General features: G+C 30.3%; 1 protein-coding gene across 1 annotated transcript in view; it reads right to left on the bottom strand.

The window, feature by feature from the left end:
• LOC107441166 (glutamate [NMDA] receptor subunit 1) overlaps window positions 1-19,276 on the bottom strand; it is a 63,279-nt gene extending 44,003 nt beyond the window's left edge. The window contains 4 exon segments of the mRNA XM_087152270.1: window positions 923-1,099; window positions 9,507-9,635; window positions 13,863-14,272; window positions 19,069-19,276. Of these exon segments, the coding sequence (XP_087008396.1) occupies window positions 923-1,099; window positions 9,507-9,635; window positions 13,863-14,225 (669 nt within the window). The 5' untranslated portion in view covers window positions 14,226-14,272; window positions 19,069-19,276.
• Window positions 19,277-19,858: the final 582 nt, after the last annotated feature.

Genomic DNA, 19,858 nt, shown 5'->3' with positions numbered 1-19,858 from the left:
GGTGAACCTTTTAATGGCAAATTCTGTTTCCCCTTCATTGGTATTTTGAACTTCAAAGTTCAGAGTATAGTTAGTTTTGGTAACATCATGGTTTACATTGGGTTTACCTGAACTATTTTTCTCAAAATCTTAAATTTCAAAAGGCCAATGAAGGTGAAACTGAAATTGCCATTAAATATTTCTCCAGCTGTAATAGATTCCTCTTAACATTACACCGAAGATAATCTAATCTTAAAAGTAATTCTAAATCACCTAACACTTAAAAAGTAATTTTAAATTACACTTTAGGTGAAAAAGCATTTAATATTAAGGGTTTCTCCCCCAGTACAGCGTCCCCTTCCCAACCAACTCTTCCTATATCTTGCTAAAGTGGTACACCTAATGTTCTTTATTTTAGGTCTGACAGAAAGATCTGATTATCTTCTCTGTTTTAAAAACGTAGCTTATAAAATTTTCCCTATTTTTGTAATAATTTGTTTAATCATTGTAAAGATGGCTATCAGGCTTAAGTTTATTCTAGGTTTACCTGAGCTCCTTTATCTCAAAACTTAAAATTTCAAAATTCCAATAAAAGTGAAACTAAAATTGCCATGAAAAGTTTTTCCAGCGGTTATAGCGTCTTCTTAACAACACAATTTAGCTACTCTTATCTGAATTCCAAATTACTTTTGTATGTGAAAGAGCATTCCGCTGTATGGCATCCTTTTCACAATCAACTGTTCCGACACTATGCCAAAGTGGTACACCTAATGTTCTTAATTTTATTCTGGCAGAGAAAATATTATTTTCTCTTTTTCACAAAAGTAGTTCCTAATAATTTTTTTATATAATTTTTCAAGCCTTGTAGAAATGGTGGAATGAAAATTAGCTAAGTAACAATTGTAAAATGAAAACTAAATCATTATGTGAGTGTTTGACTTACTTTGATGCCAGAGAAATCAGCTAAATTCTGGAATCGCCCGAGAGTGGATCTGCCATCGTTGTCTGAGCTGTGTATGAAGGTGACACACTTGTAATTAAGAAACTTGAGAATCTCAATCCATACATCAGCTTGGTTAGAATAAGGCGGTATTGTTCGCATAAATGACGTGTGCAAATTCTAAAATAAAGAACAAGTTAAATAAATTTTTACACGATGCAAACAAAAACAAAGTTATTTAAAGCCTGATAAAAATTTTTTTTAAATGAATGTTCCTAAGACACTGAAGCGGAAATATATATACTTGATGATTTTCGCTTTGATGATGAGGATTTTTATGATGATGATGTAGTTTCGTTTGCTTCAAAAATATGAGGATGTCAAAAAAAAGTCGACATGTTCCTTGCGCAAGCACCATTCTTAAGACTCGCTACACTGTTTGAATTTTTAGTCTGGAATTACAGTTAAATAATCGGCAGCAGCCTGTCCACCTGATTAGCCACAAAATTTACGTTTAGGAAAACTTCATTATTTTTACTGTTTTGATATCGTTTACAACTGGTAGAGTTAAGATACTGTAAATACAAAACTATATGGTTTTGTAATCATTTACGATTAGCATAGTTTTTAAACCATAAAAATAAAACTGATATTGGAGCTCTGGAGATTTAGGCGCGAATAATAGTTTCGTATTCTAATTGTCTTCAGATAGAAGAGTGCATGATACTTTTTTTGTATTGAAGGAATGGAAAAATATTGTGTTATCACCGTTGGGATTCGAACCCCTGTTCAGCCGGTCATGAGATTGAACGTTTAGTCCTCTCAGATACATTATGTTCTCAAAAGCACGGAACAAAATGGTTTCATTAGGTGGGCCTAATTGGCACGAATTGATTTCTGGTTGTTAAACGGTATTAGGTAGAAACAGCCAATAAACGTTTTCTCTCAAACATAACAGTTTGCATATTTTTTTATGGTTAATTGACTGTTTAGGTTGAATATGGTCAAGTAAAAATGAAATAAATGGCTATTTAACCATTTTTACCAAGAAATTTCTAACAGTGTCGACGTGAATAAGGAAAGCAATATTGAAATGAAACAGAAAACGCAAAATTGTCAACAAAAAATTGGAAAATAAGGGTGAAATACAAAACAAGAAAAGCTACGATAGCCGAGAGTGAAATAGACAAATTTAATCGTAAAATATAAATTTTATAAACGTTTTAATTAATAAAAAAATTATCCACAAAAAGTGGGAGAAGCTGACAGCATTCCATATGATCACTTCGAAAAAAATAATATGGAGTGGATTTATCAATGACCATAAAAAAGCAATAGTTTGTTGCCGTTGACTTCGAAATAAGGAACTTATTTGGGGATGCTACAAACGGCAGTGTATAAGGAGGAAAAAATATGCTTATATAATTTCAATAACTATGCCGAAAAATAATCACGTTATAACATAATTTTAGACAATTCACGTATCACATTTTATGTAGATCAAACCCTAATTTGCGTTGTAATAAATAATTAGGCCACATTTATATTAAATTGTTATATTAAATGATAATTAATGATATTAAATATAGTTAAATGATTAAATGATGTGATATTAACAGATATTTAATGATAAAATGATATGATATTATATGATATAAAATGATGATTATATGATATTATATTATATTAAATGATTAAATGATATTAAATGCTGGATAATTTTAAAATATTAAAAAAACTTGAATTTCAATAATTTGAAAAATCAGAATTTATGCAGGAAAACTGAAATGATTACAAAGCTAAACAAAAACGTTTAGACGGAGCTGCGTTTCCACCATAGAGAAGGGTTATTAATTTTTCCCTTGAAATGTAAACAAAGTTACTCCGAAATCTTTTCTGGACAACCCTTGAATCTTATTTAGATGAAAACAATAAGATTATCTCGAACAAACTAATTCCCTGAAGCATTTCGAACTCGTCAAAGATGAGGAAAACGAAACTACTTCTTCGTTGCCAAAAATTAAAAATAAGAAACTAATAGAACTAATGAAGAGAATGAGATATAATGAAAAACTAACATAAATGAAATAGCCAATGATAAAGTCTAAAACGTTTGCCGAAATAATAACTTTTTACGTAATTTTAGACAAATTCATGCGATACATTTACATCATATGTAAGTAGGTTTAATTTTATAAAGGGATAATACTTATGGAATAATAGATAATAAGGCATAAATAATGGAATTAGATCAAACCCTAATCTGTGAAATAATTAATACTTTGGTTGAAATGAGTGATTATTACATTGAAAATGAAAATGCCGAATGCTATGAAAATTCACTAATTTGATTTTGAAGTTTGAAATGAGAAATTTATTTCCTTTAATTTGGAGATACTGCGTAGGTTAATGCTAAAGTATGAAAAAAAAATTATGTTAACTTATAATTTGTCTGAAATAATTGTCACACTTTTAGACCAAGCTATGATAAATTCTTGTCAAATTACAGTGTAATATTAGTATATCAAAAGATAATTTTTGACATAGCTTCTAAATTGGTCGTTATGATATTAATTAATAATGTTACAGAAATCTTTAAATTCCAATATGTCGAAAAGTCAGAATTAATGCAGGAAAACTAAAATGATGACAAAGCTATAGCCATAAAAGTTTTGTTTGAACAATGTTTCTACCATAACTCTGAGTTATTTATTAATAAAATCTTTCCCTCGAATGTTATCATAAAAAAAAAACAAGTTACTCCAAAACCCTTTTCTGGACACCCCTCGAAGCTAATTTAGATGTCAACAATAAGAACATCTCGAACAAACTAAGGCGGTGCAGAGTTTCGAACTTGTCAACGATAATGAAAACAAACGACTTTGCCGTTGATAAAGTTCGAAATTAGGAATTTACACACGATAATCTGGAGATGCTGCGCAGGAAATTGAAAACCGGAATGGGAGAACGAATCCTGGTTTCCATGGTGAAGCGAAGTTCGCTGGAATCAATACGGACTTGGTCCGGAGAATGCTGGCAGCCAGCCAAGATCCTGCTTTTTTCCAGAGAAGTACCGGGGGTAGAGAGGGATAGTCCTCTTGATGGGATTTTTGTTCTATTTATAGAGAGTGTTTGGGCTGAAGTAAAGACAATCTCAGTTTTTCGAAATAACGCTTTCAACTGCCGAAGATGTGATACAATTGAAGCAATAAAATGGATGCTTGAATGCTTCGATGTTGTTTTTAGGGAATCGGTATACGGAGATGAGTTCCCTTTTATATGTGATTTAGGTTGGTCTTTGTTACGTCTGAAACGTGCCCTGATTTTTAGTCGCGCTATTGTAATAGATTCTAACGTGACGAGTCGATAACGTCAAATGAGTGGTCATCACGTCACTAATTACAGCACTTTAATTTACTGTAAAATCGTACCAATATGATACTGGTAAACTAAATAATTTCTTGGTTTCAAATTTTATTTGAAATACAAGTGCCTAAGAATGCAACTGAAGCAATAAAATGGAACGTTTGACTCTTTTGAGATGCGTTGTCTCAATATATTCAAACGTGATGTGACGATAACGCCAAATCGGTGATAATGAATCCAGCAATTTTATTTGCAATAACATAAAGATAGTTGGAATTTGTGTCGTTGTTTGGTAACTAATTTACCAATAAATGTCCCAAGAAGTCCCTAAGCATTGCAACAGCAACAATAAAATAGGGCATTCAGTCTATCGAATCGTTTGAATCTATTGAGGCGCATTGTCTCAATAGATTCTAACATGAGTTGACGCTGCCGTCAAATCGGTGATACTGATTACAGAACTTTTATTTACTTATTATTTCTTTATTTGATTATTGTTTCTAAACGGGATATCTTGAAGCTTTAAGTCCTTATCCAACCGTGAATCTCTCTCTCTGTATATATATATATATATATATATATATATATATATATATATATATATATATATATATATATATATATATATATATATATATATATATATATATATATATATATATATATATATATATATATATATATATATATATATATATTTCTCATTAAAGAGAGAAAAGTACTGTTTTTAAAATAAGCACTAAAAACAGCACTTGTTTCTGAAGAAGTTATATTTTAACAAAATTAATTATAAACCTGTTAACGATTTATACAAATTGAACTCGTGTTGTAAACAATCCTGTATGTTAGCGTAACCACCGTTTTCTTAGGTACCGATATTGCATCATACATACAAAGCTAACTAATGCTTAGGGACTGGTTGTACCATGGCCTTACTAACAATTTTTCTCCAAAGTCGCCTGTCTCTAGCTCTTTGTTTCCAGTTTCGGACCTTTAGAATCTTAAGGTCTTTCTCCGCCTCGTCTAACCATCTATTGGCCTGCCTTCCTCTTTTTCTTTGGCACTGCCCTTGAATATTTTCTTAGTGCCTCTGTTTTCCCCCATTCTTTCAAGGTGTCCTCGCCATTGAATTCTCTTTGCTTTCATATAATTGATTATATATTTTTCCATAAATAGTATTGAAGTTTCGAAATTGCATCGCCTTCTCCACGGATCACCCTCTTTGACAGGTCCAAAAATAGTTCCACGAATTTTTCTTTCCCAGGTAATCGGCATTTTTTCTTGTTTCTGGGTTGGAGTCCATGTCTCTTATCCATAGATAACGGTTGATCTGATTATAAACTGCTGTTTGTAGAAAATGCAACACCATGAAAGAATCATCAGAATCAAATGAAATTTAATGCAGAAACGACTTGTACTGATACAAATAAATGATGAAATTTTCAAAACAAAAGAAACAAATTAAGCGTCCGAAATCAGTATTTGGTGCAGCCACCACGCGCTGCAATAAGTGCTGCTATACGACATGGCATGGAGTCAAACAGATGTTGAATATCTGCTCGAGGAAGAGAATTCCATATCGCCTGTATGCGCAACCAAAGTTCGTCTTTGGAAACTGCAGGACGCGGATCACGAGTGAGACGCCGACCAACCATATCCCACACGTGCTCAATAGGCGACATATCCGGCGAATAAGCAGGCCAAGGAAGAAGTTGCATGCGTTGTGCTGAACAGAAGTCTCTAACAGTCCGCGCAACATGTGGGCGTGCATTATCCTGCTGAAAGATAGCTCCAGGGATGCCTTGAAGGAAAGGAACGACTTCGGGCTGTAGCACTTCACGGACGTATCTGTTGCTATTGAGATTACCCTCAATTCGTATCAAATTGGATCGTCCATGATACGAAATCGCACCCCAGACCATAACTCCGGGTGTTCGACCACTATGTCGTTCAATAATACACTCAGGAAGGCAGCGTTGACCGGCATAACGTCTAACACGAACACGGCCATCATGGGTCCACAAATTGAAGCTTGATTCATCTGAAAAGACAACTTGGTGCCAATCAGCTCGCCAGTCTCTGTGCTCAAGAGCCCACTGCCGACGCAGCCGTCGATGATCCGCCGTGAGGGGAATCCTGTATAATGGCACCCTTGCACGCAATCCACGGCGCAGCAGACGACGACGAATTGACGAAGCCGACAATTGTACACCTGTAGCAGTAGACCAATGTGCTGCCAGCTGCCTGGAGGAAGCTGTGCGATCATTCACCGCCATGCGGAGCAGGTGTCGATCATCGCGCTCTGACGTCACCTTCTGTCGTCCAGTGCCTGTTTTTCGAGTTGTTCGGTGCTCGTCGGTCCACTGCTTCCAAACTCGCATCACTGTGGAACTGTTCCGCTGCATACGAGCTGCTATTGCGCGATAGGAAAATCCTCCTTCTCGAAGGCCGATTATCCTCCCTCGTTCAAACTCCGTAAGTTGCTTGAATTTCTTATTCTTCCGTCGTGGAGGCATACTCAGGTCTCACTAAACGTTTGCCACTAACAAATAATCATAGACTATTTTCAACGTCCCGCTACAGCACTTTATTTATACGCTTTCAGCATCAATTCAGAGGGCGCTGCGCGCGCCACGCACGCGCGATGGCTCTGAAACTTTATTAATTTGCATAATATCCTATAATTGACATTTGCTGCGAATTTCATTTGATTCTGATGATTCCTTCATGGTGTTGCATTTTCTACAAACAGCAGTTTAGTTTTATAAACCTGAAGCTTTGTTTTCCTCGTTATTACTTTTGATGTTAGCAATCTCTTCAGTGAAAAAAAACTGCCATTTCCAGCAGTTAGTCTTTGCTTAATGCCTGGCATAATATCATTGTTTTCTGAGAAAACTGAACCCAAGTACTTAAATTCCCTAACTCTTTCAAATATTGTCATTTCATTAATTCGTAGCTCTGTGTCAATATCCATTCCTTCAGAATCCATTATCACGTATTTCGTCTTATCAATATTTATTTCTAAACCAAAAAGGCTAGCTTCTTTGGTCAAGTCTTTAAAATGGTCAACAAGTGCATTTTTTCTTCTTTCAATCAATAATACATCATCAGCCAAAGCAAGGACTTGTTTCGTTCCATTAAAAATAGTACTATTTGATATTGATATTGATATCTATTTGATATTGTGTTAATTAAGTAAATAGAACCTTGCTTTTTCTTATGGTAATATTCAACAAAAATATAAAGTATTTTTTCTAAAAAAATACCATATCTATAACAAATTTTATCATATTAATTGATTCTTATTATCTTAAATAAATAGGGTTTTGCTCATTCTTATTGTAATATGTAACAAAAATGTAGAGCAGTGATTCTCAACTTTTTTTTGGTGCGGCACACTTTTAACGATTTCGAAATTTGACGGCACACAATGAAAAAAATTAGATTAAAAGTTGTTTACTTACCTATTATGCACTATGTTAAATAGTTCGTGATAATAATTTTGAATGTGAAATAAAATAATATGTACTACAGAAGCACGTTTATTAAGGGATTAATTTTTTCTTTCAACTAATTTTTTATTAGTTAGTAAGAGTTATTTATTTTTTGCTAGTTATTAATTGTTAGCTTGTCTTCTATAGTTATTAACTGTTAGTTTCTTTTTACGTTAACTGTTATTTTTTGTGATTTCTTGTAAACTAGTTTTTTTGGTAATTATTAATTGTTAGCTTATTTTTTCTGTTAGTTATCCTTTGTTAATTTGTTTATAAATTGCATAGCTTACTTTAATGATTAGCTTTTATTTCCGTTGAAAGTTAGTATTTAGCTTGCTTTCCTTTGTTAATTAATAATTTTAATAGTCATTAAATTTCCTACTTATTTCAATATTTTTTAAAATTGTGCGCCAAAGACAATTTAAACACTTCCATCTTATTTTAACTTATTTTAGGATTGTCAGAGACAAGACAATCGCCAACAAATATGTTCAAGCGGTTAAAGCGTGGAAACACTATAAAAAGTAATATTATATATATAATATTATATATATACACTTTTCTTTAATTTAAACTTTACTCATAATTAAAAAAAAAGCATTATAATTTTTATTGTATAATTTCTAATATTTGGCGGCACATTTTAAGAATTTGGCGTCACACAAAAGTGGTTGAGAATCACTGATGTAGAGTATTGTTTTTTTCAAGAAAATATATTAAAAGAAAATTTTATCTAAAGCGATCTTATTCTCTTAAGTGGATAGGAGCTTGCTAAGTCTTTTTAATATATTCAAAACAAATGAGTGGTATTTTTGTCCTGGAAATATATTTGCAATAAAGTTTGACAACCAATCAAACATTTAAATAAGACACATTTTGGACTTTATTAGGAGAGAAGGACCGGAACACTATTGGGACTTTTTTAGTAGGAGGGGTACGTTTTTAGGTATGGGGTCGAAGCCACTTTTATGAAACTAAATTCTGTAATTTATACAGAAATTGAAACTCATTTTACCATATTTAATCGTAAAGAAGAATATGATTGCAAAACTTTGCAATACTTCAAATTGGACGACAACAGCCATGAGAATTTAATCTGAATTTTCTTTTAGAAGCACAAATATTTAAAGTTCAAGTGACAACTAATAAATTGCTTAGAAGGTGTAACCTGAAATTAATAAATTTCGAAAATATCTATAGTTGTTTTTCTCTCAACATTTCTTAGACCTAACTCTTTTTCTTTCAGCTCTAAATGTCTCATTCAAAGTAATAAATGCATAAATTGAAATCCGTTTTATGAAACAATGACTGCCCACATTTTTTATGTTTTTAAGTTTTCTGGAAAAAGTAGATTGAGTGGTGATAAAATATAACTTTTACAAACAGTTTCTGAATACAGCTGTAGTTAGCAGTTTTTTAACAGTTATAGTTTGTCTACAGTAAGAACTTCTCCAGCCACAAAGTATGAGGCCGTCTGCAGCTATGGAAACAAGAAAAGCGCATTTCAGGGAGGGTAGCTTCTCTTCATTCTAGGGCTAAACAACCAAAGAAAAAGATTCCCTTTCCCTCGCCGATCTGAGCCAAAATCTGTCCTAAAGAGTGACCCACACCCCTACTTAAAATAGTTATTCCTCGTTAACATAGTCACTGCCACGGGTCCAGACGAATAGCTAGGGGAGTTCTTACTTTAGAGAAACTATAGGTCAGCAATTGATTTGGTTCCTTACTTTGTCGGAGAGAGACGAATCCCTGGAACTGATACCTATTACTGGAATGTTGTAGAATCCACAAGTGTAAGAAACAGCTGCAGGTGATAATTCCCCTGCAGTAGGATGGCTGATAATAACTGCATATACCTGCGAAAACAACAAAAACTTACTTTTAAAGTACGAAAATACACAGTCTTTCAGTTAAGATAGAATCCAATTTCAACTTTACATTAAGTAACGGTTTCAGCACTTTCAATGATTTTAATTAAGGGAAAATTTACAATTTTACTTTTCTTATTCAAAAAGTTTGACAGTTTTGTTATGAATGAAAGGAGATTTCTAGTTACGAAGTAACATAAGTAATAATCCCACTATCTAAAGCAGGTTTCAACGTTTCACTATATTGAATTGTAATTGAGAGCCAGTTAAGATTTGGTTCAAAATGGTCCAATGTATCTGTACGTTTTGAAGTGCTATTGCTGTAGTTAGATGCTAAACTAAACGGAGAAAAATTTCATTAATGAATAGACATTATAGTAAATGTAAAGACAGCAGAAATATGCCAGAAATGTAAAGACATTTCTGGTAAGAGTTCTAAACTTTTGATAATAAAACTGAAATATAGGTATTTAAACCATTCATTTAGTAATTTTTCTGTTTATATGGTAACGGTTTAGCGAAAGTTCTTGCTTTCAAAATTATGTTTTTGTTGTTTCTAATGCCATTTTTTTCTTTTCTTCCAGTCGTGGACACGTATCTAGGCTTGCAAAACCCTTAACCGTATAATCCACGTCCGGCTACCAATCTAGCTCGCATAATACATAATTAATTGGAGAAAAAATTTGAATGAAAAATAAAAACAAAAATGAATAAGGAAGATTTTGTCTTATTAATATCATGAATACAAAAGTCAGTTAATAGAATGAATTAAACAGAAGCGTAGAACAAAATTGAAACTAACGTAAATTTAGGAAGATAAAGGGAAAAAAACAGAAAATTAGGAAAATATATAAATTTAAAAAAAATGAATTAAAATTAAGCGTATGAAAACTAATAGGATGAAAATTCTAATGCCACTTGCCAATATCAGCAAGCCTGCTTTCTAATACCAAGAAAATTTAGCCAGAAAGTGCGTGTCTTGTCTTTCCGTGGTGGGGTCAATGACCAAGAATTTGACTTCGGTCACACACACGTCATAGCCCGTTTACAGAGGGGTCCCATTCATTCAACCACATATCGTAATTTTGACGTGAACCAGAGAACGATCAATATCTAATTCAGTATCCCCAGAGGCATGGATATGTATTGGGAACACGAAGGACTTTATGACCCAGCAGATTTAACGTGTACCAGTCACCATTAACTACACAGGGAATCCTTGGCCAGCTGGGATCGAACTCACGACCACTTGGACATGAGCCTTAAAAACACTTAAAATTGCAATCACTTTAAAATAAAGATGAATTTCGAAAACAAAAAAAGTGTGCAAAATTAATAAGATGAAGGAAAATAGCCATTTCAGCACGTTAAATCGCCATACTATATTCGCATTAATCCCCCAAGATATTTGCAATGAATCCCTCAACATGGCTTATGATTACTGCAAGTTTAGCAGTTGGTAATCACAGAACTAATAATTGAATAATTTTTTTTTTAAAATTTCATTTAATTCTTTGTACATTTATCGACACACCTTCGTAATTTCAAGTTCTTATAGGTTTTGAGCAACCAAAATAAAATTAAACGTAAAAAAGGAATTGCAGTAATTTTCGAAGAGATGAAAATTCTTGAAAAAAGCTAGCGTTAGATTTTTAATAAAAAATGTCAATTTTCAAATATGTATTTTTCATTCCTGATGCCCACAGAGCGGCCCACATGATATTTCTTCCTAATAGTTTAACACCTAATAGTTATCGAACTAATTATACAATTATAGTTTTCTTTTGCTCCATTGTACTCCTTGTACATGTGTCAACCCACCCTCGAAATTTTAAGTTTATTAGTTTTGTACTTAGCGTAACAAAATAAATTGTAACATTAAGTTGAACACCCAAATTAATGGTATAGATTAAATAAAGGGTATAGATTAAGGGTAAAGTAATAATATAGGGTCATAATAAAGGGTATAGATTGAGAGAAAAATGTCAGCGTATTTACGTAGAAAAAATAAAGTGTGGGTTAACTAACCTCAATTTTTGTAAAAATAATTTTTTAAATGAAAAATAAAAAAATGGCTATTGTTTTAGTCATTTAAGTGAAGCAGCTCTCTTTTTCGACCATATGTAATTAAAGTACTCTGATTGAATGCTGAGTTCAAATTTTTTTAATTTTTTTGAAAGTCTTACTAAGGATTCCATAGAATCTCCTTATTCTAAGCTACGTTTTTAATCGGTGCTACAGTCTGTAATTATCTCACTATAAGTAACGTTTATACCTGCGTGAACTTCATAAAATAGAAAATGAATTAAAAGAAAAAAATTAAAAGAAAAACAAATAATTTCTAAGGAGCAATAATTCATAATAGTGTTCATTGTTTATATAATTGAGTGTAATTATTTATTCTATTGTTCAGATGAATCAAAATTGCTTAGCTTTTAGACTCTTGCTTGAAAATTTTACTTTTTATTTTACTTCGATAATATTACGTCAAGTTTTTAGATTATATATAGAAGCCCCGTATTCTAAGCATCAGTAATAACATTAATTTGACGTTTTAAGTGATACTACAGGTAGAAATTATCTCACTAAATATGAAGTCACAGCTCCAGAAACTTCATAAAATAGAAAAATATTAAAAGAGAAAACAAAACAATCTGCAAGCAGTTTTGAACAAACCAAGGATAAATAACACATTAAATGTATATATTAAAAATAATATATATACTTTAGCCTAACCTGTGGTTTTTTCTAGACAAATGTAAATGCAAGCATTTTGTCAGTTATTACTTTCATAGAAACTTTGTACTACAAAATAAGAAATATAATACAATTTTAGCAATAGGAAAAAAAGGCTATTTAAAATAACGAGATTCTACATTTTTAGCGTTGCTTTTTATTCTAGGGCATTAAAAATGTAACTTTCATACAGGAAAGCAACTAACTGTATTTAAAACTGAACTGAGAAGATATGGAATTATTAAATAATAAAAATTTACATTTATTTATTAAAAAAAATTAGTATGTACAATTAAAAAATTAACATTGGAAAATTAAAAACAAGTATTTGAAGATTACAAAAATAATATTCTAAGATCAAAAGAAAAGTATTGTAAGATTAAAACATTATTTGATGGAAGCAATTGAATAAGAAGATAAAAAAATAATAACATTGGAAAATAAAAGAAATTAACAATGGGAAAGATACAAAAATGATATAAAAAGATTAAAAAATATCATTTGACAATTAAAAAAGGGCATTTAAAGATTAAAATATTACTTGAGGATTAAAAAAATAACGTTGAAAGACAAAAAAATAGGATTGGGAGATAAAAATATTATATTATAATATAAGAATAAAGAATAATATTAAAAAACAAAAATCATTTCTATAACATTTAGAGATTTAAAAAAAACATTTGAAAATTTGGAATCTAAGAACTGGAACTTAAAAAAAGTAATAGTATATAAAGTAAAACATTCTAAGAATGAAAATTAAAAGCAATTCAAAATTAAAAATATTATTGGAAGATTGAGAATTATCGCTAGAAGATTAAACGAAACGCAATGAACTATTGAATTATATTAGATGCTCATTGGATTACATGATATTAGCTGCTTAACTTCTAAAATCTTTCTACTAATTGTAGTCAAAGAGTAAGAAAAACTGATTTTAAAAGATACGGAAACAATAGGTAATTAAAAATAATATTGAATAATTAAAATATAACATTAAAAAATTGAAATATTTGAAGATAAAAATTATTACTTTTTAAAGATATCAACAACAGTCTAAGATTAAGAAATAACATTGCAATATAAAAAAAATAAAATCTGAAGATTGAAAAATAACACTGAAAGACAAAAAAAGTCATTGAAGGAATAAAGTAACACTTAAATATGAAACAAATTACATAGGAAGATTAAAAAGTAACATTATAAGATTAAAGAACAACATTTTGAGATTTCAAAAATAACAGTGAAAAATAAAAATATGAGACGAGAAAATAAAAATTTTAATTGGAAACAAAAAAAATAGCATTTTAAAAATAAAAAAAAAGCATTGGATGCTTAAAAATAAAAACAATATTTGAAGATTAGTAAATGAAATTTGGGGAATAAAAAAAATTACAATGGAGGATTAAAAATGTAACATTTGAAGATTTAAAAATTGGAAGATTGAAAAAGTTTAATTGAAAAATTGAAAGAATTACTTACTTGAGCTGATATTAGATGCTCACAAACACTCTGAGCCGTTCTTATAGGATTTCTGTCCATTGGCAACGACACTCCTTCCAGCTTAACTCTTGGAGGAAGAACATTGATATCTTCATTCACATCTTCTATTGCCTGGAGAAAGTTTTGAATTTTGTCCCCTATGGACAGCACGGCTCCGATATTGTACACCTGAGTACGATCGTCGCCATGGCCTGCTATCGTCGCCGATATAAAATGCGCCAAGAGAAGTGAGACAAGCCATTTAGATATAGAAAGTCGCATGTTGCTTGAGCTGAATGTATTACAAGTTCCGCTGAATGTTGCTGAAGGGCTGGCTGAAGTTCGGTGATTTTTGGTCGTCATGGCTGAAGAGTCGACGTTCAGGGTCACCGATCAGATATAACATTTTTCTGAAAGAACATTTAATTTCCTTTAATGCTAATATTAACACCAAAAGAGAAAAAAAAACACGAAAGATTAGACATGTGAAACTAATTTAACACCAAATGTTGTTAAAATTTTATCAGTGTTAAAACTGTTGAACATTTTGAACATTAATATCGTGTAAACTTTGGTGAACTTACGTACCGGATTAAACCGAAAAAATAAATTCATTTTTTCTTTCATATCGATACATTTTAAAATTATTCAAAAAATAACTCCCCAGCAAGTTAAATGATAGATATTTTAGGAGTTATTCGCTGAGTTCTATCAACTTGCTACTTGTGCTGATATTTCAAACGCGAAGTTTTTAAATTTAGTTTTTAATGTTAAGTTTTTAATGTTTGGGATAATTAAAAGTGTTAACTATCCCAAAATCAAGAATGAAGATTTTAAATATAATATTCTTTATAAAGTTCTCGCCTTTAAATGAGGTGACCCAGGTTGGAATCACGGTGATGAATATAATCTAAAGATTAACTGTATAGGAAATATCAAGTTGCTATTACGTTATTAAAATCATTACGCAGTGGCTGGGTGGCGCAGTTGGTTTGTCGTCGGCCTTCTGAGCCCAAGTCTGCGGGTTCGATCCCCGGCCCAGACACCGGATTTTCGGGATGCAGAAAATCCTCAGAGGCCATGTCGTATGATTATGCGCCACGTAAGAGATCCCTGGAGTGCCTTATTGGCTCATGGCATTTCCGGCAAAATTAAATTCCTAGTGCACTTTAGCATCCAAATAGAGTCTCGGTGCTGCCATCTAGTGTGGCAGAAACTAGACGTCCAATTTAACATGACCAACGGTATCTCACCCATTGTGGTGGTCCTGAAAGAGTGGATACCACCTCTGGAGAACGCACTAGGTCTGCTCATCGGCAAGACCGATTGTGCAGCTCATTGGAAATAAAAATAAATAAAAAAATCATTACGCACTGTATCTTTAAATCAGTTTTAACCGTAACTTTAAACCGTTTTACAGGTGACTCACACCTGTAAAACGCGAGTTTCAAAGAATTTTTCCAGACATTAATTTAGGCACTCCCTAATCTGTGAGCAGCGGTAGTTCAGAGTATAGAACGTTCACCTCCCAATTAGGTGACCCAGATTCGAATCCCAGTGGTTGAAACAAATTCTGCTTCCGATTCAATCGAATCACAGTTCTGACGTTAATTATCCTCAATGACATACAAATAATAAGTTCCCCTTCCTGTCAAGCTCACGATGGGAGAATTTTGTGGTTTTCCTCTTCATGTAACGCAAATGCGGATTAGTTCCATCAAATTGTCCACCACGAAGAGTGGTTTACCCCATTTCTTGCTTTAGAAGTTCTCTTGTCTTCTTTTTTAAGTTCAAAATTGCACAAGTTCTGAATTGAACGTTGATAATCTCAAATCTAAATATAGATTGACTGTTCAACCTCAGTTTTAAAGTAAAACACGTGTTTACCCTTTTTAGCTGTTTCTCTCACACTGTGCTAATATAGCGCAAGATTCCGTTCAAAATTATTTTAGAATTATCTCACACTAATGTTGAATTATAACTGTTAAGGTATTAGTCTTTAATTTTCTTAAAACTGCTAACTATTTTGGAGTTGAAGAGCGTTAAAGTTTCAAATTTATCACAGAAATTTCATACAACAAAGCTTAAAGATGATTATGAAGATATTATTTGCTAATTCTCCACAATATTCTTCTCTTATTTTGCGTTCTACATGTTCTTTACAGGAACTTCTTCAAGAGCAAGAACAGATGAAAGTCACTTGGAGGAATATCTGACCTATGGAGTGAATGGTCAGATACATCCTAGCGTCAACGCTTGATCTACATAAGGCAAAATACACCAAAAGTTCCTGCTGGAAGGTTTTTGACTATCCACCTTATAGTTCCGATCTTGAACCATAGACTTCCTAAACCTTACGATAGAAGAAATTAGCTCATTTCAAAGAAAACTTTGTAACAGATAGCTGTGATACGATTTCATACGGTTTTCAACTTGTAGAGTAGCTGAAGTTTTGTGGAATATTTAGCAATAATAAAAAAAAACTTTTTGGTGAAAATGTTTTTTTTTCTTTATATGATAAGAAGTTTACTTTTTGTACGATAATTAGTATTTTATTTCTGTAATTTTTCTAGCCTATATTTTACTTTATTTCATGCAATTAAGTAGAATATAATATCTTATTAAATAGAATGTGTCGTAAATTATATTGTTATATTAATAACAATTTTTGTAACACGTTTTTTAATTAATGCAGTAGTTTCCTAAATTTTGCTTTTAATTGTATTTAAAAATTAATTTTCTTTTCATATACTGAATTTTATCTTTAGAATTAGAGGTTTACAATATAGCTTTTTAATTTTAATTCATATTTTTCCCATTAAACTTATTTTTGATATTTTATATTTAAATATGTTCAAAAATATTTTTAACATTGGCCAGTTTCTTAGATGTCAAAGCATTTTATTTCATGAAACAAACATTTAATTTCATTTTACAAATTCTTGCATTTTGTTTTATGAATGTAAATTATAGAATGTTAATTTGAAAGTTGAATATTTATTTTAAATAAAAAAAAATTATTTAATAAACTCATTCATTTCTAACAAAAACATTTATATATTTCTCTTTTCTTTATTATTATTATTTTAATAATTATTCTTATAAAAATGACGAATGCGCTCTCGATATTGGGCAACCAGTTTCTCAAATTTTTTAAATCTTATTATTATATTTATTTAAAACTTGAAGCTGCCTATCTTATGTTGAATATTTATTTTATGAAATTGGTGAATGTTGTGGGTAACCTTTATGAAATATTACTCACTTTAAATTTTTATGAATTTAAAATTAATTTTTAATTTTTATTAATTAAAAGCTATTTTTTTTATAACTTCAGAAATTTATTTGTTTCCAAAAAAGCTAGTTGAGAATTATTTTTTATCTAATATTTAGATACGTTTAATTATTAATTTATTAAAAATAATATTAATTTATATTTATTTTATATTGAATATTGGTTTTATTCAACGTGCTATTATTATATATCGTTAAGCACGTTGTTAATCAACATTGTTGATATTATATAATAAATAAAAACTCTGTTAAAGTTGATTTTTTTGTATTAACCAGAAGTATTGTACAAAATATATAAATATATAAATTTAGAACTTTTATAATTTAAACGCATTTAAAATGCTAATCAGCAGCTATTATTTAATGAATGTAATATTAAATCGTATTATTTCATTAAAAAAATTGAATTTGATGATCTTGAACTGAAAACTAAAAGCATGAATTTAGTAAATGATCTCAGTATTTAATTAATTAATCAATTTTTACAAATTTACAGTTTTTTCAGCTTAATTTTGATATTGCGTAATATAATATAGCTTCAAACTTGCCAAATTGTTAAAAGTGTATTTAATATTTTCTTATAAGTGTTATCAGATGCAAGATTTTGTGTCAGTTATATTTTGAAAATCTAAATAAACAGTTTTAAGCTGTTCTCTGAAAGCATGATGTGATAAATCATTGTGTTGCAGTCTAATAAGGAAATTTCAACTTATTTCTTTTGAGATATAAAATTAACAAATTACACAAACTGTACCTTTTTTTTGGTATAATAATTTAATCAATGGAAAACAATATTAAAAATTCTTTACTTATCATATAGTTGAATTTTAATAATGTGTCTTTTTTCAGATTTCCTTTAATTTTCTTTCGGTATGTTCTGTCTAAGTTTTTTCTTCTTTATTTATATCAAATATTATTTTTAATGTTAAAATGTGACTTTGTAAAAACATATTTTTTTTGTTCTATCTAAATATAAATCTTCCATGTGTATTCTTTATTCATTTTTTCTTTCTTTTTCATTTAGTAAAATTTTAATTTATCTATTTATTGTATAAAAAAACACAGATTTTGTACACTACATTTGTTTATTGCATATTTTTCCATGGAGTTGAATATGTTAACTGAGAAATAATTTTAATCTCCATAAATTACATATTTTTCCATGGAGCTGAATATGTTAACTGAGAAATAATTTTAATCTCCATAAATTTGAAATTCATTAAAAAATGAATGCACAAATGAATAGCGTGTATTGAAAATAAACTCTGAAAGTAACTCTTTAAGCTATATCTTCTAAAATTCAATTCAATTGATTATTTTAACGCTTAACAGCTACTTAGCGTAAATTAGTTTGCAGTTATTTAGGCTTAGTATTTTAAATTTTATTTCATACAATATGATGAATTTTCTTTTAATATATAATGCATGTGTGATTATAAAATCACTACTTTGAAAATTCAAGTAATTCTATGGTGTTGAAAGTAGAATTATTAAATAAACCCTTAATTAGGAAAATGAGTTTTTAGTTGACTATGATTGCGAAATCATAAACAGCATTCGTTTTCCCTTTTAGTTATAGCCTTTTATTAAGTACGAGTTAAAATTAGCTGAAAAATTCGATTTTTTTTCCAATAAAAATTATTATTAAGTTACATTTTTCCCTGATAGTCTTGTACATTCATCCTTTAAGGATAAGTGCTATCTCGGAATCAAAGATAAAATGCACTTGTGGTGTAACATCTAAATATTCGAAGTATAATATTAGATTCATATTTTTTTTCTTTAAAAACTAAGCCTACAAATGATAGCCTTTAACTGCATATTTAATAGGTCAAGCACTTTACTGTGCCTGGGCACAAATATAAAATAAAAACGTTGCTAAAATGAGAGTGAAAAAAAAATCCTTACTTACTTTTATCTTTTTCTCCATTTTGGAGACTGCAAAAACGAATCTCTATTCGCACAGTAATAATAAATATATTCAGTCTTATCCTTAGCTGTTGTTTATCACTCGATGATGCAGGAAAGTAACTCAGATGATAAAAAACAGCATCCTTTCATCCATATCTTACATCTTTCTCTCCTTCTCTTCTGCATCTTTTCCTCGTCCTTGAATGACTGGGATTCGAGACTGTTTTGTAGAGGTGGCGCCATCTGTTATTTATCCATTAAATTACATCTGTTATGATTTTAATAAAAATGTACGAATAAAATATTACCATGTGGCTGTAGAACACGATTTAACGAAATTTAAATAAATAAAAATTTGTAAAAAAAATCCTGAGTAATGATCTTTATAAATCTTTGTTTAAATATCGTAAATGAAGTTTATATATAATTGTTTGTAAAATTATTTTTATATTCGGTAAGTGGTGTTTATAACTAGTATTTGCCTATTTTATTAGACTCAATAAGTATTCATCTCATTTAATTGGATTCACTTGTAAAAATCGCGATACTTTTTGATTTTGATTTCCACTCACATAATTGCGTGGGAAAATGACAAAAGCAAATATTTATTTCAAATATTTTATTTACTGTATTTTACAAAATTTTATTTCTTGCAATAAATTAAAAAAGAAATGCATATAAATTTGACTTGAAAAGTAGCAGCAACTAATAAGTTATTATTTTTTCTGAGAATAAATAATACTCGTGAATTGGCAATGATTAATTTTATATTTTAGTTATAAGCTTAATTT

The sequence above is a fragment of the Parasteatoda tepidariorum genome, chromosome 9 (genome assembly GCF_982258835.1).
Source record: "Parasteatoda tepidariorum strain Cologne lab strain chromosome 9, Ptep-v5.0, whole genome shotgun sequence".
Lineage (NCBI taxonomy): Eukaryota > Metazoa > Arthropoda > Arachnida > Araneae > Theridiidae > Parasteatoda > Parasteatoda tepidariorum.
The sequence above is the reverse complement of the archived record's forward strand: the minus strand, read 5'-3'. Positions and strand labels throughout refer to the sequence as shown.